Source organism: Lissotriton helveticus, chromosome 5_1 (assembly GCF_964261635.1).
Source record: "Lissotriton helveticus chromosome 5_1, aLisHel1.1, whole genome shotgun sequence".
NCBI classification, from domain to species: domain Eukaryota; kingdom Metazoa; phylum Chordata; class Amphibia; order Caudata; family Salamandridae; genus Lissotriton; species Lissotriton helveticus.
In genome coordinates, this window is record NC_136065.1 from 4357045 (window position 1) to 4381140 (window position 24096).

Sequence of the window (24096 nt, forward strand, 5' to 3'; positions counted from 1 at the left end):
CACTTGGTGAACACCCTCGGGGCTGTTGTGACTCCGAAGGGTAGGACTTTGAACTGGTAGTGCCTGCCTTGAATAGTGAACCTGAGGTATTTCCTGTGTGACGGGTGTAGTGGAATGTGGAAATAAGGATCCTTGAGGTCTAAGGTTGCTAGGAAGTCCCCTTGGTTTAGCAAGGGAAGAATCTGTTGCAGCGTGAGCATATGGAAATGTTCTGACAGTATGTACAGGTTGAGGGGACGCAGGTCTAGAATGGGCCTGAGAGAACCGTCCTTCTTTGGGATAAGGAAGTACAGGGAATATACCCCTGTGCCTTCCTCCTCCACTGGCACGAGCTCGATTGCGCCCTTTTGCAGCATCACTACTACCTCCTGCTGCAATAAGTGCAAGTGCTCTGCGGACATAGGCCGTTGCCTTGGTGGAATGTTGGGTGGAGTGGACTTTAGCTCTAGACAATAACCGTACTGGACAAGTTGTCTTACCCACCTGTCTGTGGTGATGTTTGTCCAGACTGGCAGGAACTGCTGGAGTCTCCCCCCGACAGGTGTTAAGTGGTCGGGGGGCAGTGACAGTGAGTCACTGTTTGTTTGGGGCAGAGGAACGGGAGTTGTTGTTTCCTCTGCCACGGCCTCTGGTGCTGTTTCCGCGATAACCCCCTTTGTTCTGTTTGGGGTACGAGGACTGTGCTCCACCTCTAGTGTACTGAGATTGTTGCCCCATCTGTCCTCGGGTGACTCCACGCGCACCTGAGCGACGAAAAGTGTTGCCCCTAAACTGTTGGGATTGAAGGGCCCCCATAGACTTAGCCGTCTCGTTGTCCTTCTTAATCTTTTCGAGGGTGGTGTCAACATCAGGACCAAACAGTCTGTCAGGATTGACGGGCTGGTTGAGTATGGTCGTTTGGATGTCTGGTTTAAAACCTGATATGCGTAGCCACGCTTGCCTTCTCAGCATAACGCTAGTGTTGATAGCCCTAGCTGCTGTGTCTGCTGCATCAAGTGCACACTTTATAGCTGCGTTGGAGATGAGTTTTCCCTCTTCAATTAGCAGTTTTGTACCCTCTTGAAACTGCGGAGGCAGGTGTTGTACAACTTGTTCTAGGGTGTCATAATGTGACCTATCATATCGTGCCAATAGTGCCTGTGTATTTGCAATGCGCCAGAAATTGGCAGCCTGCGCAGCTACTCTTTTGCCCCCTGCCTCAAGCACTTTGGACTCCTTGTCCGGGGGAGGAGCTTCACCCGTCGTCTGGGAGTTGGCCCGTTTTCTGGCATTTGCGACCACAAGAGAGTCCAGTGGCAGCTGGCCCCGAATGTATGCGGGGTCTGCAGGTGCTGGTCTGTACTTCTTTTCAATGCGTGGATTGACCACCCTCGCCCTAGTAGGTTCTTTAAAGATTTCCGCAGCATGCTTAAGGACACCCTTCAGCATAGGGAGAGTCTTGACTGTCCTTTCAGAGACTGAAAAAGTGTCAAACAGGAAATCTTCGTCCACTGGGTCAGCATGCATGTCCACATCATGATTGGCCGCTGCCCGTTCAAGAAGTGCATGAAATCCTGCAGAGTCTTCTGTGGGGGATGCACGTGCACTGAAAGGCTGTGGGTCTTGTCCCACATTCTGAATACCCTGATCACCCACATCATCATAGGGGTCTTGTTGTGCATCAGGGTCATTGTCAGGGTCATTGATGGGGAAATTGTATTGTTCCTCTTGCCCATATTCCTCCCCCTCAGAGTGGACAGGGGAAGGAGTTGGACTCCTTCTAGGAGTAGGTTGAATTGGCTCAATCAGGGCTGGAGAGTCCTGCAGAGGTCTTTTCTTCTTTAGTGGAATCACATAGGAGTCCACTGGTTGGGAAGTGATCTTTCTTTTGTAAAGGCTCAACTTGCCCGTGTCAGCGTCGATAAAACGTTCTGAATCGTCCCCTGAGCCGTGTTGTCGACCGAGTAGACCAGCAGACGTGGATGAGTCCGATGTCTTTGGCGCCGTTCTGGGCGCAAAGGCTTTCGGTGCCTCTTTTGGCGGCAGAATAAAGAGAAGTTTTCCAGTCGGCTTCGACGGCATGTCCATCGGCTTCTGGGGCGACGGCGCCGGAACCGACGTCTCAGAGTCCTTCTCCCGAATTCTTTGTATAGAAGAGGCGATGAGGGATGCGTCGCTCACTGCGGCACTTGGCGCCGACGAGGAGGCCTTCACTTTGGCTCCGCTTCCGACGGCTTTGAGGCCCTTGGTAGTGTTAGTCGATGACACTGAGTCCTTGGACCGATGTGTCGAGCCCCCGCTCTTCGATCCGTGTTGTTTTGCAGTTTCCGCAGACTCTGCAGACTTGTCCCCGACTTTTTTGGACTTTGACGGCGTTTCACCCGTCGATCCGTGCTGGACGACCTTCTTATTTGATTTGATTTGATTTGAAAAGAATTTATAAAGCGCGGCTAACACCATTAGGTTTCTTGGCGCTGTGCTGGGGCGTGTTGAAAATAGATGGAAGAAAAAACTAAATCTAAGGATATGAGAAAGTGAAAAGGAAGGTTTTGAGAAGTGATCTGAAGCCAGAGTATGAAGGTGCCAATCTGAGAGAAGGAGGAAGGGAGTTCCAGAGGGATGGGGCCAAGAGAGAAAACCTCAGGCCCCCATGTTTTTTCCTCTTGAACCTAGGGACGGATAGCAGGGCCATTTGCGATGACCGTAAGTTGCGGGACGGAGTGTAGGAGTGGAGAAGAGAAGAAATGAAAGAGGGACCTAGACCAGAGAGAGACTTGAAAACAGTGCAACCTAGCTTGAATTGGCAGCGGGCAGAGACCGGCAGCCAATGAAGACTCTTTAAGAGTGGACGGACATGTTGATCTTTAGGCTGGTGAAAAATCAGGCGGGCAGCCTGATTTTGTATCAGCTGGAGTCTTCTCTGTTGGTACTCAGGAATACCGACATATAGCGCGTTAGCATAGTCGAGTCGACTGATCACTAGCGCCAAGAGTGCTAACGTAAGCGCTTCGATGGTAAGAAGGCGGGATATTTTCCGGAGTTTCCTGAGTTGGAAGTGGCTGGCGGACACCACTGCACTAATCTGAGGGGTCATTGAGAGGTCGTTACTAATAATGACACCCAGACTTTTGGCAGAGTTGATTGGAGAGGGAGGGCTTCCAAGGCTGGCAGGCCAGATGGAAGGTTGCCATGGATTGGAGGCTCCCCCGACAAGAATTAATTCAGTCTTGTCGGGGTTGAGCTTCAGATGATTTAAGCTCATCCTGTCACTGATGAGACAGAGTGTATTTTGGAAGATAGAGATGGAGTCCTCGGAAGAATCAATATTAAAAATCAATTGAATATCATCCGCGTAGTTGAACGCAGTAACGCTCAACCCGCGGAGGGCACGGAGTAACGGGGCCAAGTACAAATTAAAGAGGAGAGGGGATAATGAAGAGCCCTGAGGAACGCCACAGGACAGCTCAACCTGAGTGGCAGAAAACGGAGACAGCCTGACAGCTTGTTTTCGTCCCGTCAAAAAGGACTGGACCCAGGCAAGGGCGGTCCCTCGGATGCCGGCTTCCTCGACACGGTCGACCAAGATCCCGTGGTCGACCGTGTCGAAGGCAGCCGATAAATCCAGAAGGACAAGGGCTTGTCGGATGTTAGCATCAGCCCCTCTGCGCAATTCGTCCATCACGGAGAGAATGACGGCCTCCGTTGAGTGCGCAGGTCTGAACCCTGCCTGTTTAGGATCTAAAACACACGAGTCCTCAATAAAGGTACTGAGTGTGTGGGTCACGTGCGACTCCAGAACTTTGCTGAGGAAGGGGAGGAGGGATATAGGGCGGTAATTGCTCAAAATGGAGGGGTCTGCTGAAGGTTTTTTTAAAATGGCAACCACCTCGGCTTGTTTGAAGGAGCACGGGACAGCCCCAGTGACCAGAGAGCTATTTATGAGGGCCAGAGGGGGCTCGGGGCAGGAGATGAAAGCTGCTCGAAGAACCGAAGGAGGACAGCAGTCACGAGGGGAACCAGAGGAAATTTTGTGCAGAAGCGAAGAAAAAATAGCCATCGACGTGGAAGGAATAGCAGAAAGAGTATGAGGATTAGAATATTTTGAAAGCTCAGTGGTTAAGGAATGAGCAGGCAGAGTTTGGGCAGCTATGCTGGATTTGATTTTTGCTATTTTTTCAATAAAAAAAACGTTCAAGGAATCGCACAGGGTTTGGGAAGGAAGTGGCCCTAATGTAAGTCTGGCTGGATTAGATAATTCTTCCACAATGGCAAATATGTCCTTCGACTTATTCGTAGAATCCATAATTTTTGTGGAAAAGTAAGTAGATTTAGCAAGAGCTATGGCGGTTTTATAATTTTTAAGTAAAGAGGAAAATACCTCCTTATTCTCAGGGGAATACCCTCGACGCCAACGTCGTTCTGCTTGGCGGAGGCCTAATTTAAGAGCTCTCAGGTCCTCGGTGTACCACCTTTGAGCGCCATGGCAACGTCTGGCTCTAACTAATTTCAGTGGAGCTACTGCGTCAGCAGCAGAAGTGAGCCAGCGAGTGAGATTTAGTGACTGAGTGTCGATAGAGGCAGGTGAATCGGAGGTAGAAGGGGCTGAGGAGCAAAGAATGGAGTGAAAAGTGTTCAAATCTGACCTGTTCCAATTACGGGCCAGGAAGTTCGTCTCTTGAGGCTTAACAGTGGGACAAGGGATCCCTAACGTAAATGTAATTAAAAAATGGTCTGACCATAGACATGGCAGAATAAGGGGGACTGAAATGTCCAAACCAGATGACCACACCTGATCTAAGATGTGCCCTTTTATGTGCGTGGGCGAGTGGATATGCTGAGTACAATTCAGGCCTGACATAAGGTCCGTAAAGGCTAGAGAGCTGGGAGATTCGTGAATGTCTAGGGGCCAATAATTAAAATCACCTAAAACCAAAATGTTAGAGTTATTGATGGAAAGCTGGGCGATGAGATCACCGAACTGGGCAGGAAAGTTGGGCATAGATGAGGGAGGGCGATAGGTAAGAGCGCATATGAGAGAGGATCCTGACAGTTCCAGTCGGATTACCAGGCAGTCTACCGAAGGAATGCTGGTAGTAGGCACTATGGAGAAACGAATCGGGTGCTTAAAGATAGCGGCAACTCCCCCTCCGGCTTTGCCGGAGGCACGATTTGCTTGTAGTATGTGATAGCCAGGGGGGGAAGCGGCCAGGATGTCGGGGCCAGAATCATCGGTTAACCAGGTCTCGGTCAAAAATAGGATGTCGGGTTGTTCTGACTCCCAAAAGATGAAAAATGTCAAGTTGATGACTGACCAGAGACCGGGTGTTAAGGTAAAAGACCGAAAGGGAATGATGGGGGGGTTTTGTCAATAAGTGGGAACCAGGTCTGGGATCCGAGGTCAGGGGCCTAGGAATGGGATATGGCCGAGTTATTTCGGGGAAAGAGCTACGGGTAGTAAGCAGGCCTAGAGAGGCCAGCCTGGGAACAGACTCAGGTGGGGGAAGTGCGGGATTATGACATGCAACGAGTGATGCGCGGGTATACATGAATAAAGGGTCAGGGTAACGCGCCCCTAGCCCCGATCGGCCGCGGACGGGCGCAGACGGGCTTAACTCTGGTGCAACTCCGGCGCGCCTACGTCGCGCCCGCTGCGCTCGTCCGCTGCGCTGACACATAAGGGCCGTCTATGTAGGCGGTGAGGCGGTGGGGGAGGAGTCAGGAGGGCGGGGTGGGCGTCGTGAAATTAAAAATACAGGTAGCCGTTCGCCGCTCGTATTCAGCGGGACGGTAAGAGGAAGAGCAATGAAGCTGCTAGCAGTCAGCAGCGCAGGTAAGGCAAAGTTAAAAACAGAAGTCTATTCCCAGCGCCTAGTGCGAAGCCCTCTGCCCTCTGCCACAGGGCTTTAGACAGCGCGCGAGGGGAAGTAGACAAAGCTAAGTAAGCGGTGACGCGGTGGGGGAGGAGTCAGGAGGGCGGGGTGGGCGTCGTGAAATTAAAAATACAGGTAGCCGTTCGCCGCTCGTATTCAGCGGGACGGTAAGAGGAAGAGCAATGAAGCTGCTAGCAGTCAGCAGCGCAGGTAAGGCAAAGTTAAAAACAGAAGTCTATTCCCAGCGCCTAGCGCGAAGCCCTCTGCCCTCTGCCACAGGGCTTTAGACAGCGCGCGAGGGGAAGTAGACGAAGCTAAGTAAGCGGTGACGCGGTGGGGGAGGAGTCAGGAGGGCGGGGTGGGCGTCGTGAAATTAAAAATACAGGTAGCCGTAGGTAGAGGACGTTTCCCCAGTGGACGGCTTCGGCACTGTCGAATTGACAGATTTCTTCGACTTTTGGTGACCGGAGGTCGACGGAGTTGATGATGTAGCAGGCTTTGGCGTCTTAATCGGTGCGTCCGCCATCTTAGGTGCACTCGAGTCCATAAGTTTCGGTTTCGTTTTCGGGTTGGCCATTTTAGGCGTCGTCGATAACGATGGTTTCGGTTTCGGTTTCGATATGGGCTGCGCAGCAAGGATGTCCGTGGCCGGGCCTGAAGGCGGGGCCGTGGCTTGCGGTGCAGGGTCTTGGGTAAGGCCGAGTGGCGAACCCGTGACCCGAGCCTGATCTTCGTAACTTTCGGGGCATAGCTCTTCCCCTGAGCTATCTTCCGCGGCCCCATAAACTTCTTCGACGTCCCCTACCTCGTCGACGTATTCAAGGCCTTGATCCACGACTCCCTCGTCGTCTTCCGGATCCGCCTCGATCTCCGTCTCGGGCGGGGAGATCTGATGATGATGGCTTAGGCCCTCTTCTTCTTGGTCGCCGAAGATGTTTTCTGGCGCCGGGGCCGTCCGTATGGCGTCAAGGCGCACCGTGCGCCGGAGCTTGAGCGTCTTCTTTGACCTGAATCTTGCGCAGGCCATGCAGTCGTCCTCGTTATGGTCTGGCGACAGGCATTTGTTGCAGACCGGGTGTACATCGATATGTGGGTACTTGGACCCACAGACGGGACAGTATTTAAACGGGCTCCGCTCCATGTTGAGTAGTCGTGGTCTTGCTGCGATGAGAAGGCCTCGCCGTCCGAAGAGTAAAATCGACTCCGCAGATCCCGACCCGAAGAGTCGGGAGAAGCACGAGACCGTACGCAGACAATACCGACGTAACGAAAGCCTTTTGGCTTTAAATAGTAAGTTTTTTTCTCGGTTCCGACAGAGAGACGTCGTGACCGCATCCGAACCCAATGGCAGAAAAAAACAATCTGGGGATGGAGCCGATGCCCATGCGCACTGTAGTCCAGGGGAGGAGCCACCTATCTCAGGATACTTCGAAGACTCTTCCAGGACAACAATGTGCGATCATCCGGACCCAACACTAGGCGGCGATCTAATGCTAAGATATGAATTTAGCAGCCCACATGCCTCGAACAGCTACTTTCTAGGTTAGGAATTGCAGTTCACATTTATGTAATGGTTCAAAGGGAGGACCCATTAACCTTGTAAGAACAATGTTCAGGTTCCACACTGGTGCTGGTGGCGTTCTGGGAGGAATTATTCTTTTAAGTCCTTCCATGAAAGCTTTAATAGCTGGTACTCTAAAAAGAGACAGATGTTGTCTGTTTTGTACGTATGCTGCAATGGCAGCAAGGTGTAGTCTGATAGACTTATAGGCTAGGTTACACTTTTGAAGGTGTAACAGATATCCTATGATGTGTTGGATAGACACGTCTAAGGGATCTATTTGGTTGTTTTGGCAGTATATGACAAAGCAGTTCCACTTAGCAGCACAACATGCTCTGGTAGTGGGTCGTCTAGCTTCTTTAATGATGTTCATGCATTCTGGAGGAAGGTTGAGGTAACCAAACTCTATGACCTCAGGAGCCAGATCCCTAGGTTGAGCTGAGCTGGGTCCGGGTGTCTGATTTCTCCATGGTTCTGCGTTAATAGGCGTGGAGATACATTTAGTTTTTGATGTGGCACCACAGACATTTGCAGCAGCGTGGTGTACCACGGTTGTCTGGCCCAAGTTGGAGCGACTAGAATGAGTGTCAGGGAATGTTTTTGTAGTTTGCGCACCACTAACGGAAGTAGTGGGAGAGGAGAAAAAGCATACGCAAATAGTCTTGACCAGTTTATCCATATCGCATTGCCCTTGGACAATGGGTGAGGGTATCTGGCGGCAAAGTTTGGGCATTTTGCATTTTCGTGGGTGGCAAAGAGGTCTATTTGAGGTTGTCCCCACATTTGGAAGAACGGATGAAGAACTTGTGGATGAAGTTGCCACTCGTGGATCTGCTGTGTTTGTCGACTTAGCAGATCTGCGATAGTGTTTTGTACTCCTGGGACGTGTTGGGCTAAGAGGAAGATTTTTAGCGGTATAGCCCATCTCCATATCTGCTGTGCTAACTGAGAGAGCTGCAGAGAGTGTGTCCCCCCTTGTTTGTTTATGTAGTACATGGCTGTCATATTGTCTGTGCGGACTAAGACAGCTTTGCCTGACACTTGAGTCTGAAAAGCTTTTAGGGCTAGAAACACAGCTAGTAACTCTAGGTGGTTGATATGCAATAGCTTTTGTTGCGGTGTCCACCTGCCTTGCATGGTGTGATGCAGGAGGTGAGCTCCCCAGCCGGAGAGCGATGCGTCCGCTGTCATGATTTCTTGGGGAACTGGCTCTAGAAACGGTCGTCCCTTGGAAAGGTTTTTGGTGTTCCACCATTGCAGAGAACAATGAGTTTGACCGTCTACCAACACTAGGTCTGTTAAGTGACCTTGAGCCTGGTTCCATTGGCGTGCTAGGCACTCTTGAAGTAAACGCATTTGCAATCTTGCGTGAGGTACTACAGATATGCAAGATGCCGTCATTCCTATGAGTTGCATGAACAGTCGAGCTAGTAGCGAGTGTTGTGGTTTGAATTTTGTTAGGAGATTTTGTACATTTGTTATCCTAGCTGGAGAGGGATACGCTAGTGTTAATTGGGTGTTTATTGTAGCGCCGAGATATTGTTGTATGTGTGAGGGGTGCAGGCACGATTTGAGGTGATTTACCGTGAATCCTAAGTTGTGAAGCAGTTGAATAGTAGCTAGAGTGTTGTGTACACACTGTTCATATGAGCTTGCTTTTATGAGCCAGTCGTCCAGATATGGGACGACGTGAGATGCTGTCTTCTTAAGTGTGCTGCTACTGCTGCTAGGCATTTGGTAAACACCCTTGGCGCTGTTGTGACTCCAAATGGGAGCACTTTGAACTGGTAGTGTTGTCCGTCTAGCACAAATCTGAGGTATTTTCTGTGTGCTGCATGGATGGGAATATGGAAGTAGGCGTCCTTGAGATGTAGAGTGACAAGGAAGTCGTTTAGTACCAGTAATGGGAGGACCTGTTGTAGTGTGACCATATGAAAATGATCCAACTGTTTGTAAATGTTTAGAGGCCTGAGGTCTAGGATGGGTCTTAGAGATCCGTCCTTCTTTGGTATTAGGAAATATAGGGAATATACTCCTTTGTTGTTCTGATGCTCTGGAACTATTTCTATTGCATTTTTCTGCCGGAGGGATATTACCTCCTGTCTGAGCAGTGTTAAATGTTACTGTGACATTGGACGCTGCTTGGGTGGTATGTTTGGGGGGGTAGATGTCAGTTCCAGACAATAACCTGATTGAATTATTTGGAGCACCCACCTGTCTGATGTGATGTTTTCCCACGCTGGCAGGTACTGTTGAAGTCTTCCCCCGACAGGAGTGGAATGAGGCGGGGGAAGGGGAAGGGAGTCATTGGGCAGGGGTGGAGGCAGAGCGGGAGTTGTTATTTTTGCCTCTGCCTTTTGTTATTGTTACCCCTGCACCCAACCCTTTGGTAGCCTTTACTGTAGGTAGACTGTGTAGGGGCTTTGTACGAGGTAGAAGCTGTGTCTGAGGTATATCCCCTGGTGGCACCTCGATAGTTTGAGCGACAAAATGAACGTCTGGGAGCCTGCGACTGCAGGGCTCCCTTAGATTTGGCGGTGTCTGTATCTTTTTTCATTTTCTCTAATGATACATCTACCTCGGGTCCAAATAGGTGTTGTTCGTCAAAGGGTTGGTTAAGAATGGCGCTTTGTACCTTGGGTTTGAACCCTGATATGCGCAGCCAGGCGTGTCTGCGTAGCAAGACACTGGTGTGAACTGCCCTAGAGGCCGTGTCTACTGCGTCAAGGGCGCACCTAATAGAGGTGTTTGTGATGTTTTTCCCCTCCTGGAGGAGCTTGTTTGCTCTATCCTTGTACTCGTCAGGGAGGTGCCTCATTAGTGACTCTAGCTCATCGTAACGTGCCCGGTCATATCTGGTTAGCAGTGCCTGTGTATTGGCGATACGCCACATGTTTGCTGCTTGAGACGCTGTTCTTTTGCCTGATGCGTCAAGTAGCTTAGACTCCTTATCTGGTGGTGCAGCATCACCTGATGTTTGTGAGTTTGCCCTCTTGCGTGCGTTGGAAACTACAAGTGAGTCTAGTGGTACTGGGCCTTTAATATATGCTGGGTCTGAAGGGGCAGCTTTATATTTTTTTTCGATCCGAGGGTTATTGACCCGAGTTCTGACTGGGTCTTTGAAGACTTCAGGGGCATGCTTGATCACCCCTTTAACCCCTTCGACGCTCATGACGAGCTCAGCTCGTCATGAGGTACACCTCTCGTACACTCATGACGAGCTAAGCTCGTCATGCACCGCAGGTTTTTAAAAACTTCAGCGCACAGCGGGAAAATGCACCGCATGCATGGGGTTAAGCATGGGCAATATGGAGGACGACCTTTGTGCATTATCAAATGTATCCATCAGGAAGTCTATATATATCTACCCCATGATAATGTGCAGCCCTGTGAATCAATTCATTGAACCCTATAGTGTCTTCTGGTGGGGAAGGCCTTGAGGGGTATATGTCATCCTGAGGGACATTTGGGACATCTGGGATGGTATAATTGTCCCACGGGTCTGGGATCCTATAGGCATGGTTGGATCGGGTATGTTACCCCCCATATTGTCAGAGCTATCATCCCTGTATGGTGTGATGGGGGATGCTGGAGAATGATGTGGTGGTGGTGATGGTACAGGCGAGAGAGAAGGGGAAGGCGGTCTTAAGGGAGAGGTAGCCATGTCCTTCTTCTTTGAATGCGGAGCTGGAGCTGGTGTGTCCAGTGGTCGCTTTTTTGGAGCCAAAACTAGGTGCCCAGTGACTGGGTCTTTAGCCAGAGTCTTTTGAGCAGGGTCTGGGTAGGATAAATCCACTGCAGGGGATTGATCTTTTGGTGCGGAGGAAGTTTTGTGCAACGAGTTGGCCTGTTTTGGTGTCTTGGCAATGTCTTCCATCTTTTTCGGCTCCAAAGCTTTTTTCGGTTCCGAGTGTTTTTTCGATTCCGGTACGATTTTTGGATCCGATGACCTTTTCGGATCCGATGATTTTTTCAGTTGCGGTGGTGTCTTGAAATCCGAAGCGGGCTTGCTTGGTTCCGGCCTGGGTATCGGCGCCGATGGCTTGGATGTCGGGGCCGTTGTCTTTTTTGGTGCCGGTGTGTGTGCTCCGGCACCGTGTAAAGGTCGACTCGAGCTTGAGTCACCTGAAGGCTTGGTTAGTTTCTTAGCCGGGCCCGAAGGTGGGGCAGTAGAAGCAGTTTGACGGTGTGCACCCGAGCTGGAGGGCGAGGGTGTGGCCGGGGCCTTCTGTGTCGAGGAGGGGTCGGGGTCGACGGTCTTACTTGCAACCTGCTGCGCTGGAGTGATGTCCTCGACTTCGGAATCGTTTGCTTCGGAGCTGCTGTCGACGTCGTGCTGTTCAGGGACGTTGACGCCTTCCTCGAAGATGTCATCCGGAATCGGAGCTGAGGATCTTTGAGCCATTGTTCTCGCTCTTTGGTCCCGGATAGCCTTTTTGGAGCGGAAAGAGGCACAAGCTGAACAGTCTTTCGCATCGTGCTCCGGAGAGAGACAGAGGTTACACACCTCATGCAGGTCGGTGTGGGGAAACTTCGACCCACATTGTGGACACTTCTTAAATGGCGTCCTTTCCATGAGCTGGAGTTGAGGCCTAGGTAGGCCCGAAGCCCGTTGACGACGCCCGGAATCGAGATCCTCGATGTTTGAAGAGTAGCGTTGACTGGAAAGCGTTCAAAACTTGTTTTTTTAGTTTGGTGAGGATTGCGCGCCGAAGGAAATCGGTTCCAACAAGGAGCGCTGGAAACACATCCGAGCCCGTTGGTGGGAAAAAACAATCTGGGGATGGAGCCGATGCCCATGTGCAGTATCATCCTAAGGAGGAGTCACCTATCCGGTGACTCCGAAAGACTTTTTACAACAAAACAAACTGGAAACATGCGTGCCCAACACTAGGTGGTCATCTATGCATAGTGTGTAATCTGCAGCTCATATGCCTCGAACACAATTTTCTCTACCTCTTACTACTTATAATAAAGTGTTAGGAAAAAATCTAAGACGGCATACTTACCTTTTTCGAAGGCCTTAACCCAGAACTCTGCCAAAGTCCCCTTAAAAGAACATGACTCCCTTTCACTTTTGTAAAGGCAGTCATTAGCCAACTCCATGACACCTTGTCATCGGCATGTACCGGGGTACTTTCGTGACATGTTGTGAAACTACTGCAGCAACAGATATCTCCAAGTTAAAATACTTTAAGACTTAACAAATACTTGCCCCTCTTACCTATAGTACCATAAAGGATCATCCGCACACCATAATCTATAATCCTGCCTACATTAATGTGAATCCGACAGGTGTTTCCCCCCCACATGTGAGTACAAAGTCTATGGAAAATGCATTGGTGCACAAAGACGCTTTGGGACCCCCCGCTCCCTTTTTCCTTGCACCCCGTGACAAATCTCTGCCAAATTTTGCATCATCAGCCAATGTGGAAAAAGGAATGGGTCTGCAAGGTTTTGCACAGATTTGTCAAATGGGCGCAAAGTTATTAATGGTCCAAAACCCAAGGAAATCCTGTCTCTAGGAACCCTAACTATAAGTACAGAATGGCTAGCGCCGCTCTGTAACTAAGATCCTGGATTAATTTTTTTCAGGGGAGTCTAGGGCGGGGTGACCTCCATGGATCCCACTAGGGTTTCTTATTCAGAATGCCCTTCGAACCCCAGCTTTTGGTTAAACTCAAACAATTTCCTCAAACCTCTGTGAGGGAAACTTCTGAAATCCGCCGGGATCTACAACATTTCTACCACCAGCATTCCCACAAATCTCCCCATAAAAATGTACTCCCCTTCTGTGGCTGGGCCTAGCGCCAGTGACAGGAACAGATCAAGCTAGAGACCGTATGAAGTCAATATGTGCACCACCGTCACAATCACCCCTACAGACCAAAGTGCACTCACCATACATCACGCTCACAGTGTCCGGCAGGCCGCTGTGATACACCTCATATCTGTACATTTTCTCATCATCTCCTTCCTGAACTTCCACTGTTTTCTGGGCCTGGTAGGTTCCGTCAGGGTTTGGCAGGATGTCCATCGATTCCCAGGGCATCTCTACACCATTCCTGACCCATTTCACCTCAATGTCTCTGGGATAAAATCCATAAGCGTAGCCGGTCAGAAAGGTGCGATCGCCGTTCTTTCTTCGTGTAACGATTGTTTGAGGGGCAACTGGAAGGAAACACAATAAGTACAATTACACAACCATCACAACATTGGGTTTTACCCAGTATGTTATTCGGAAATACATACCAGTGACACTTTTCTTCAGCACATGCTGTGACTCCCCCCCTTCACGACACTTCCAGGACGCCATGAGCAACCGCACAGAGGAGGAACCTGGGTAGAGGGGCTGGAAGGAGAAGCCTCACCACAGCCATCTCGGATCACAGACTCAACTACATTGGTAGCTCCATCCTACAAAGAGCTGAGGATGCTACTAGGAGCTAAAGGAAAGGACCAAAGACGGTGACAGATGTTGGAGCTCACCCGCAGAGGCTCGATGGAGGTGAAACAAGATGATGTCAAAGTAGTGTCGCTGGATACAGACCCGGTTACGGGATTACAGGGAACCCCCCATCCAATTTTTATAATTAATTTATCAAACAATTTACCAAGAAGAGGCAGAGGCAATAGGACACCGCACACAACACATACACAGGCTGGTTGTTATTCAAAACACTGTGGTGCTCGAGTCAAGAGGACAAGCTGTCTTAGTCTACAAAACCAGGAGAAGAATCTCTGTCAGATTTAAACAAGATGTGACTCACAACCCACACCCCAATAATTATTTGGTTAATAACACCCTGATTAACCCCAGCAGCAATTGCACAGCAAATGCACAGACTCATAGAATCTCTTTTTGATAAAAGGAGATTCTTTATTCATTTATTCTTTTAAAACATATCATGGATTCTTGCTGTTGCCAACACGTGTTGTACAATAGGACTTCTCCAGGGCTTCTTCAATGTATATCCCAGGGTTTTAAATGAAGATTCTCCATCCAAAGGTCAAGAGCACCAGAGAGTGCGCGATTGCAACAATCTGAATAGACACCTGAAGTTCCTGCAAACTGGTTCAAGAATGGAGGAAACTAGATGGCCAAAAACTATCAGATATCAACTTTTAAGTTCTTAAATCAATATATGAACAAAGGTTATAATCCAATAATGGATGAGGTCTTGATAATAACAAACCGCGTTGTCCAAAGACAGAACCCGCACAATGTGGCCCACGGTAACTCCCACGCAAGTGGAGTAAATGTAGTTAATTTATCACACGGCATCTTTACCTGTGCTGCATTGAAAGGACTGATAGTAAGAACCAGAAAGCCAAATGGTTTCGATGAACTGAGTTCATGCAATTATTTTTGGAGTAAGACAGACAAATATACAGACAACTCAGAGGCGGTGCAGAGACGCACAGTGGGTCTCACTCCATTACTTAGTGTGTCTGGCCATCTTGTATCAGATGACCGTGTGCGGACTCCAGGCGTGTGTCTGAAGCCTTCAGTGGGGATTGTCTCTCTACCATATAACATTTGGGAAGACACTGCCAGGGGGGACTGGCACACATCTGGTTGAAAGGTTTTGTAAACTCTAGGCATATCTATCGGGTAAGGCAGCCGAGGACCACGGATACCACATGGAGGCGGACTACGGGAAGGAGGAACAGGATTCCCATGGCATGGAGCCCGATGTTCCCTTATTGCTGCACAGGACCACAAAGATGTCTGTATAAACCACTGAGAACACGTCTACAACAGCCCCAGAAGGGAGGCACTTTTGACGGCTCTCACCGGGGTGCCGGTGGGACGCCCCTGGGGCTCCAGAGCCCGGAATTAAGGATGAAAACTCCACGTTGATTCCTTGCCAAGGCAGAGAAAATTCAGAGATATGGAGGAGGAAGTAGCAGGGACTAGTGGCCTTTTTGCTCCCTTGAACCACACCTTTGGGCAGGATGAATTCTGGGACTGGCATCCCATTGGGGAGGCCATGGAAAAGCTTGGAGTGCACTAGGGAATCCCTCCTCATGACCGGGACTTGCCTAAGGCTTGTTTAATCCACAGGAATTCAGACATTCTCACTTGTCTGAGTGGGAGCCGTCCCCAGGTAGTCGTCTATGTACCTATACATGCAGCGTACACCCGGCAGATTAAACCATATACTTTGACAGAATCGCTTTGGCTGGTGGTCCTCGGTGTCAATTCTTAGACGCGCCCATCACCCTTGAGGAAATCACAGCTGCAATCCCCGGACCCCCCACGTGTAAAGCCCCCGGAATTAATTTTTTTCCACAGAGTTTTGCGAAGCCTATTGCCACCTGCTAGCACCCTAGCTCCTGTGAGTGACAATGAGGCGCTAGAAGATCAGTCCCCGCCCTCATTCAGGGGGCTTGTGGTGAGCTTGAAACCTGGCGAACCCTCTGCAACACCGACCATGGGGTTCACTCCGAACATTGTCTCTTGTCAATGTGACGCCAAAATCCTCGCCAAGGTGCTTGCAAAACAGTTATTATTATCGCTGCCAGACTTGGTTCAACCAGAACCAGCGAGATTCATTCCTGGAAGTCCACACCCCATGACCCCTGACCTTTGGTTGCCATAGTGAATCAGTTAAATGGGGCGATGAATGATGTGTCTTCCTCGATGCCACGAGCGTGTTTGACTCCCTAGAGTGGGGGGTTCTTGTTCCCCGTTCTGTCCAGGATGGGCCCCCAAACAGCTTTATAAACTGGGTCAGACTCCTCTGCACTCAGTCAACAGCCTGGATGTGGCTGAATGGTCCGCTCGGACCGGATACCTTTAAGGAGAGGCACTTGGTCCCTTTTTGGTCTGCCCTGGTACCAGAGACTCTGGCCGCTCTATGAGGCAACGATACATGCAGCGAGGCCTAAGTTTCACCCTCCCAATCTCACAGTATCCCTGTGCACAGATGACGTCATCCTATACCGGCGCGACCCGGCTCCAACCTAGGCCCCCTTATCCGAGACTTCAGCTATTTCAAAGCCTCGCGAGCCATCACGACCAGCACCATCTTCAAAACTATCTGCATCATTTACAGAGCCATCACCACCAGCACCATCTTCAAAACCATCTGCATCATTTACAACGCCATCACGACCAGCACCATCTTCAAAACCACCTGCATCATTTACAGAGCCATCACGACCAGCACAATCTTCAAAACCATCTGCATCATTTACAACGCCATCACGACCAGCACCATCTTCAAAACCATCTGCATCATTTACAGAGCCATCACGACCAGCACCATCTTCAAAACCATCTGCATCATTTACAGAGCCATCACGACCAGCACCATCTTCAAAACCATCTGCATCATTTACAACGCCATCACGACCAGCACCATCTTCAAAACCATCTGCATCATTTACAGAGCCATCACGACCAGCACCATCTTCAAAACCATCTGCATCATTTACAGAGCCATCACCACCAGCACCATCTTCAAAACCATCTGCATCATTTACAACGCCATCACGACCAGCACCATCTTCAAAACCAGCAGCATCATTTACAGAGCCATCACCACCAGCACCATCTTCAAAACCATCTGCATCATTGACAGAGCCATCACGACCAACACCATCTTCAAAACTACCTGCATCATTTACAGAGCCATCACCACCAGCACCATCTTCAAAGCCATCTTTATCATTTACAGAGCCATCACGACCAGCACCATCTTCAAAACCATCTGCATCATTTACAGAGCCATCACCACCAGCACCATCTTCAAAACCACCTGCATCATTTACAGAGCCATCACCACCAGCACCATCTTCAAAACCACCTGCATCATTTACAGAGTCATCACCATCAGCACCATCTTCAAAACCACCTGCATCATTTACAGAGTCATCACCATCAGCACCATCTTCAAAACCACTTGCATCATTTACAGAGCCATCACCACCAGCACCATCTTCAAAACCACCTGCATCATTTACAGAGCCATCATCGCCAGAACCATCTTCAAAACCATCTGCATCATTTACAGAGCCATCATCGCCAGCACCATCTTCAAAACCATCTGCATCATTTACAGAGCCATCACGACCAGCAGCATCTTCAAAACCATCTGCATCATTTACAGAGCCATCACCGCCAGCACCATCTTCAAAACCATCTGCATCATTTACAGAGCCATCACCAACAGCACCATCTTCAAAACCATCTGCATCATTTACAGAGCAATCACGGCCAGCGCCATCTTCAAAACCATCTGCATCATTTACAGAGCCATCAGGACCAGCACCATCTTCAAAACCATCTGCATCATTTACAGAGCCATCAGGACCAGCACCATCTTCAAAACCATCTGCATGATTTACAGAGCCATCACGACTAGCACCATCTTCAAAGCCATCTGCATCATTTACAGAGCCATTACGACCAGCACCATCTTCAAAACCACCTGCATCATTTACAGAGCCATCAGGACCAGCACCATCTTCAAAACCACATGCATCATTTACAGAGCCATCACCATCAGCACCATCTTCAAAACCACCTGCATCATTTACAGAGCCATCACCATCAGCACCATCTTCAAAACCATCTGCATCATTTACACACCCATCATGACCAGCACCATCTTCAAAACCACCTGCATCATTTACAGAGCCATCACGACCAGCACCATCTTCAAAACCACCTGCATGATTTACAGAGCCATCACCACCAGCACTATCTTCAAAACCATCTGCATCATTGACAGAGCCATCACGACCAGCACCATCTTCAAAACCATCTGCATCATTTACAGAGCCATCACGACCAGCACCATCTTCAAAACCACATGCATCATTTACAGAGCCATCACCATCAGCACCATCTTCAAAACCACCTGCATCATTTACAGAGCCATCACCATCAGCACCATCTTCAAAACCATCTGCATCATTTACACACCCATCATGACCAGCACCATCTTCAAAACCACCTGCATCATTTACAGAGCCATCACGACCAGCACCATCTTCAAAACCACCTGCATGATTTCCAGAGCCATCACCACCAGCACTATCTTCAAAACCATCTGCATCATTAACAGAGCCATCACAACCAGCACCATCTTCAAAACCATCTGCATCATTTACAGAGCCATCACCATCAGCACCATCTTCGAACCCATCTGCTTCATTTACAGAGCCATCACCACCAGCACCATCTTCAAACCATCTGCATCATTTACAGAGCCATCACGGCCAGCACCATCTTCAAAACCATCTGCATCATTTACAGAGCCATCACGGCCAGCGCCATCTTCAGAACTGTTGGACAGGCCGCATGTTCGGGCTGTCCTCCCTCCCCGCAATGGGACCGGGACCCTGGCTCTCCCTGCATCCCCAGCCAGAGTCCCCAACCGACCACCCAAAGTACCCTGCAATCCCTCCACTACAAGACACCAGCTCCGGACCCAGCTGGCCCGGGTCACCATCCACACCACGACATCGACCCGGCCGCCATCTTGGGGCACTGCAGCACGAGGCCGCGTGGCCTCGACTCGACCCTAACCCTGGGCCCGGCCGGGCCCGCCACCGAGGCACCAACCTCCCCCCAGGAGGCAGAGTGACCACTTGGCGAGTCAATGGGAGAAGGAATCGTCAACGGCTCTCCTCCGCCAGGTGTCGATCACCCCAGGCCGCCCTGGGCACTGGCTCCACCCCCCTGCTGGGTGTCTGGACTCCCTCATCCCGGACCTCCCGGCCCCCAGGCGCGAGGGTCCGGACATCAAAGGGGACCAGACCTATAACTGGGGCAGTGCCAGACCAGGAAGGCAGTTGTATCCTGGAGTCGAGAGACCCGAGAAGAACTCATCCGTGACTGGCCTGCTGGCGCTGCCGCGGCCCTCTGCTCGTGAAACCATCGACTTGGCCTGCTGGCGCTGCCGCGGCCCTCTGCCTCGTGAAACCATCGACTTGGCCTGCTGGCGCTGCCGCGGCCCTCTGCCTCGTGAAACCATCGTCTCGGCCTGCTGGCGCTGCCGCGGCCCTCTGCCTCGTGAAACCATCGTCTCGGCCTGCTGGCGCTGCCGCGGCCTTCTGCCTCGTGAAACCATCGACTTGGCCTGCTGGCGCTGCCGCGGCCCTCGGCCTCGTGAAACCATCGACTTGGCCTGCTGGCGCTGCCGCGGCCCTCTACCTTGTGAGACTACCATCTTGGCCTGCTGGCGCTGCCGCGGCCCGATCCACAGACACTCCAGCTCGAGGATTGTGAGCTCGCCTCTTACCCCTACCTGTACCTATCCGGTACCGAGACTGTCCCGCTACCCCCTTTCCCTACAGAGACTAGAAGTGAGAGGACCCCCGGGTCCGAGATACCCTGTATCGCTGATATCCTTGCCTGAAGAACCTTATATAAAGCATTTGAACTCGACTTGGTGTGGTGCCTGTTTGTGGGGAGGGAGGTAACTTGTCTGTACGATCACCAGGAGACGGTCCCCCTCGGGGATCTCTCCCTCAGTATCCGGCCGACCCTCAGGGTCCCCGTCTAACATTGGTGGCCAGCGACGGGATCCGAACCTACGCATAATCGTACAGAAAGTCACCCGACCCACGACACACGACCACCATGACAACAGAGAGCGGAACAACGGAGAAATTCCAGATGGAAAAATTGGAAGACTACAACCACCGAGAACTGAAGCAATATTGCATGGAACTTGGTCTCCCAACCACGGGTCTGAGTACGAAGGAAGACTTCAAACGAGCCCTAGAAGCCTGGGCGGAAATGGGTACGGCCGTACCCCGAACGCAAACAACCGAAACGAGCCCCGCACCAACTAAAGAAAAAGCGGGTCTCTCCCTGGAAGAGATCCGAGAAAGAGAAAACACCAGACTCCACGAATTAGAACTAGCCCGACTTCGCTTGGATGGAGAACTCAAGCTGGCAGAACAAAAAATAACCCTGGAACACTTACGGCTCAGGGAAGAGCGAGAAGACAAGCAAAGACAGAGAGAGCTAGAGGAAAAGAAACTAGAGTACGAACATGAGCGCAATCTCAAAGCACTGGAGATCCAGAAACAGAATAAAGACCTCGGGCTCCCCGAACGACCGACCCCGTCTGCCTCGACCGAACCCAAGGTTCACATCCCCAAAGATGTCATCCGGGAATACCACAAGAACGATGATATACAGCAGTGGTTTAAAGCCTATGAGGTGGCAATGACCTCCCACCGGATTCCCCGAAGCAATTGGGGAGCCGGATTATGGGGGAGGTTTGTCAACGAAGGGCGGGACGCCCTGCTGCAACTCCCGGACCAGCTGATGACCTCCTACGACCACATGAAGGCCGCCCTCCTCACTCGATACGGGCTCACACCTGAGATGTACCGCCAACGGTTCCGCGACTGCAAACGGATTCCGGGTACAACTTGGGTGGAGTACGTGAACTTTTTTAGCCGAGCCTTCGAGGGGTGGATCAAGGGCAACAAAGTAACCACCTACGAACAACTCTTTGACCTTATCGTATGGGAACACCTGTCGAGCAACTGCTTCGTGGAGCTCCGGCAACACCTCCTGGACAGTAAGCTAACCGACCCTCGACAACTCGCCGTCGAAGCTGACCGGTGGGAAAGCACCCGAGTTGGCCGGAACGCACCCAGCGAATTATCCAGACCGTATCGCCCCCGAGGGGGAGGAGGAAGTCAGGGTCGGGGGAGAGACCCCGGCCCCTCGTCACCCCCCAGAAACCCCTCGACCCCGGTTGGCCGAGGAAGCCCTGCCGTCCGGGCCGGTTTCCGGGCCAACATTACGTGCCACAGGTGCCAGCGACCCGGCCACTACGCCAGTGATCCCAACTGCCCAAAGAATCCGAACACTACCCCCCGCCAAGTTGCCGCGGCGGCCCTAGGGGAAGAACTAATCTCGGAAGACCAAGAAGAGTACGAGACCGATCCCTCTGAATGGGCACCCGCCGCCATGGCACTGGTCTGCTTAGGGGAGAGAGACATGATTCCGCGGGCCCCCCTTCCCGCCAACACACAGAAGTACGGTCAATGGGTCAACATTAATGGCCGCCGGGCGGAAGCCCTCCGCGACACCGGGGCCAGTGTAACGGCGGTCCGACGCCACCTCGTCACTCCAGACCAAATCTTGCCGAACATTCTTTGCCCTGTCCGATCAGCCGACAACTCCGAAAGCCTATGCCACATGGCCTGCGTCCCCTTCGAGTGGGGAGGAGTAACAGGGATGTTAAAAGTAACTGTCCGCGATGATGCCCCCGTGGACTGCCTCCTAGGAAACGACCTTGAAAGCTCTCCCTGGGCAGCTGTCGAACGGAGGGAGCACCTGGGGATGCTTGGCCTCCCCGAATGGGTCTGCGTCACGACCCGGTCCACGACCGCCCGCGCGGTCCCCAGTCTAGAAGAGCCCGAGTGGCCGGAACCTCCTCCCGCGCTCATCCCAGAGGAGGCCGCCCCAGAAGCCAGTCCCTCGACCCAAACCGAAGAAGGACCCGACCAGCTTCGGGACGTCCCTGACCTGGCACAATGGCGGCAGGAGGGAGGCCCCACTCAGGAACAATTCCGGGCCGAACAGAAAGCATGTCCCTCTCTCGAAGGACTCCGGCAGCAAGCCCTGGCCCAGAGCACCGGGGATACCTCGGGGGCCCACTGGATCTACTGGGACCAAGACCTGCTCTACAGCGAGCAGAAAATTGCAGAACTAGGAGCCAGTCGGGTGCTGGTGGTGCCCCTTCGCTTCCGAGACTTCCTCCTGAACTTAGCCCACGATGTCCCCCTTGCCGGACACCTGGGACAGGATAAGACCTACGACCGCCTGGTGACCCATTTTTTCTGGCCCCAAATGCGAAAGGACGTCACCAACCACTGCAAGGCCTGCCCCACCTGCCAGGCCAGCGGAAAAAGTGGCCGAAAAATCAAAGCACCTTTACAACCCTTTCCGGTCGTCACCACCCCGTTTGAACGAGTGGGAATAGACCTTGTGGGGCCCCTCGACCCTCGAACAGCCCAAGGACACCGGTTCATCCTGGTCCTAGTAGACCACGCCACCCGCTATCCCGAGGCCATCCCTCTCCGGACTGTGACGGCCCCCGTGGTGGGCCGAGCTCTGATGGGGATCTTCTCCCGGGTGGGGTTCCCCCGGGAGGTCGTCAGTGACAGGGGCACGAACTTTATCTCCAAATATATGAAGTCTCTCTGGCAACAATGCGGGGTCACCTACAAATTCACGACCCCCTATCACCCGCAAGGAAACGGACTGGTTGAGAGGTTCAACCGCACCCTCAAAGGGATGATTATGGGCCTAGAAGAACCCCTTCGACGCCAGTGGGACGTGCTACTTCCATGCCTCCTGTTTGCCTATCGGGAGGTCCCGCAGAAATCCCTCGGCTTCAGCCCTTTCGAACTCCTGTACGGGCACCCCGTCCGGGGTCCCCTCAGCCTAGTCAAGGAAGGTTGGGAGCAGCCCCCCCAGAAAACTCCCCCGGACATCTACAGGTACCTCCTGGCTCTCCGCAACCAGACCCGGCGGTTCCGAGACACCGCCAAAGCCAATCTCGAGGCCAGCCAGGAGGACATGAAGAGGTGGTACGATCAGCACGCGTCCTCCATTGAGTTCGAACCGGGACAACAGGTCTGGGTGATGTCCCCGGTTGAACCCTGTGCACTCCAAGACAGATGGTCCGGGCCCTTCAAGGTGATCGAACGCAAGGGGCCCGTCACCTATTTAATCGACATGGAGACTGCCCGGAACCCCCTACGGGTCCTCCATGCCAACAGGCTCAAACCCCATTTTGTGCGATCCGAACTCAGCCTCCTGATGGCTACCGATAATGGGACAGAAGAAGACTCCGAACCCCTTCCGGACTTACTGAGGGTCCTCGAACGGGATGGCTCAGTGGAAGGGGTCCAGCTCTCCGAGGCCCTGTCCCCGGAGCAACGCCAAGACTGCCAAACGCTCCTAAGGCGGTTCGCCTCCCTGTTCTCCCTCACCCCCGGAGTCACCCCCTGGTGCCTTCACGATGTGGACACCGGGGACAGCCCTCCTATTCGCCACCGGGCGTACCGCGTACCCGACCGGGTGCGCGCCTGCATCCAGACCGAGGTGTCCAAAATGCTGACCCTGGGAGTGATCGAACCCTCAGACAGCCCCTGGGCGAGCCCAGTCGTCCTGGTTCCCAAGGCGGCCGCCCCGGGCGTTGCCCCCGAGCTCCGGTTCTGCGTGGACTATCGGGGGCTGAATGCAGTTACCAGGACCGACGCTCATCCCATCCCCCGGGCAGATGAGCTAATTGACCGGATGGGGGCCGCCCGCTACCTGAGCATCTTCGACCTAACAGCGGGCTACTGGCAGATCGCCCTCACCCCTAGGGCCCAAGAACGTTCCGCCTTCTCTACCCCGGACGGGCACTACCACTTTAAAGTAATGCCCTTCGGCATGAAAAACGCCCCGGCAACGTTCCAACGGCTGGTAAACCAGGTACTGGCGGGCCTGGAAGACTTCAGTGCCGCCTACCTGGACGACATTGCTGTGTACAGCCACCAGTGGACCGACCACCTCCGCCACCTGCGGGAGGTTCTACACGCCCTCCAGCAAGCCGGGCTCACCATCAAGGCCAGCAAGTGCCAGGTTGGCCAAGGGTCCGTGACCTACCTGGGACACCAAGTGGGAAGCGGGCTGGTGGCCCCTCTCCAACT

At 52.1% G+C, this 24096-nt stretch overlaps 1 protein-coding gene across 1 annotated transcript in view; it reads right to left on the reverse strand.

Moving 5' to 3' along the window:
• Window positions 1-24096, reverse strand: part of LOC144754047 (saoe class I histocompatibility antigen, A alpha chain-like) — a 158630-nt gene that overhangs the window by 76046 nt on the left and 58488 nt on the right. Inside the window, exon 4 of the mRNA XM_078641560.1 lies at window positions 13312-13581. Coding sequence (XP_078497686.1) covers window positions 13312-13581 — 270 coding nt within the window. The remainder of the gene's footprint in view (window positions 1-13311; window positions 13582-24096) is intronic.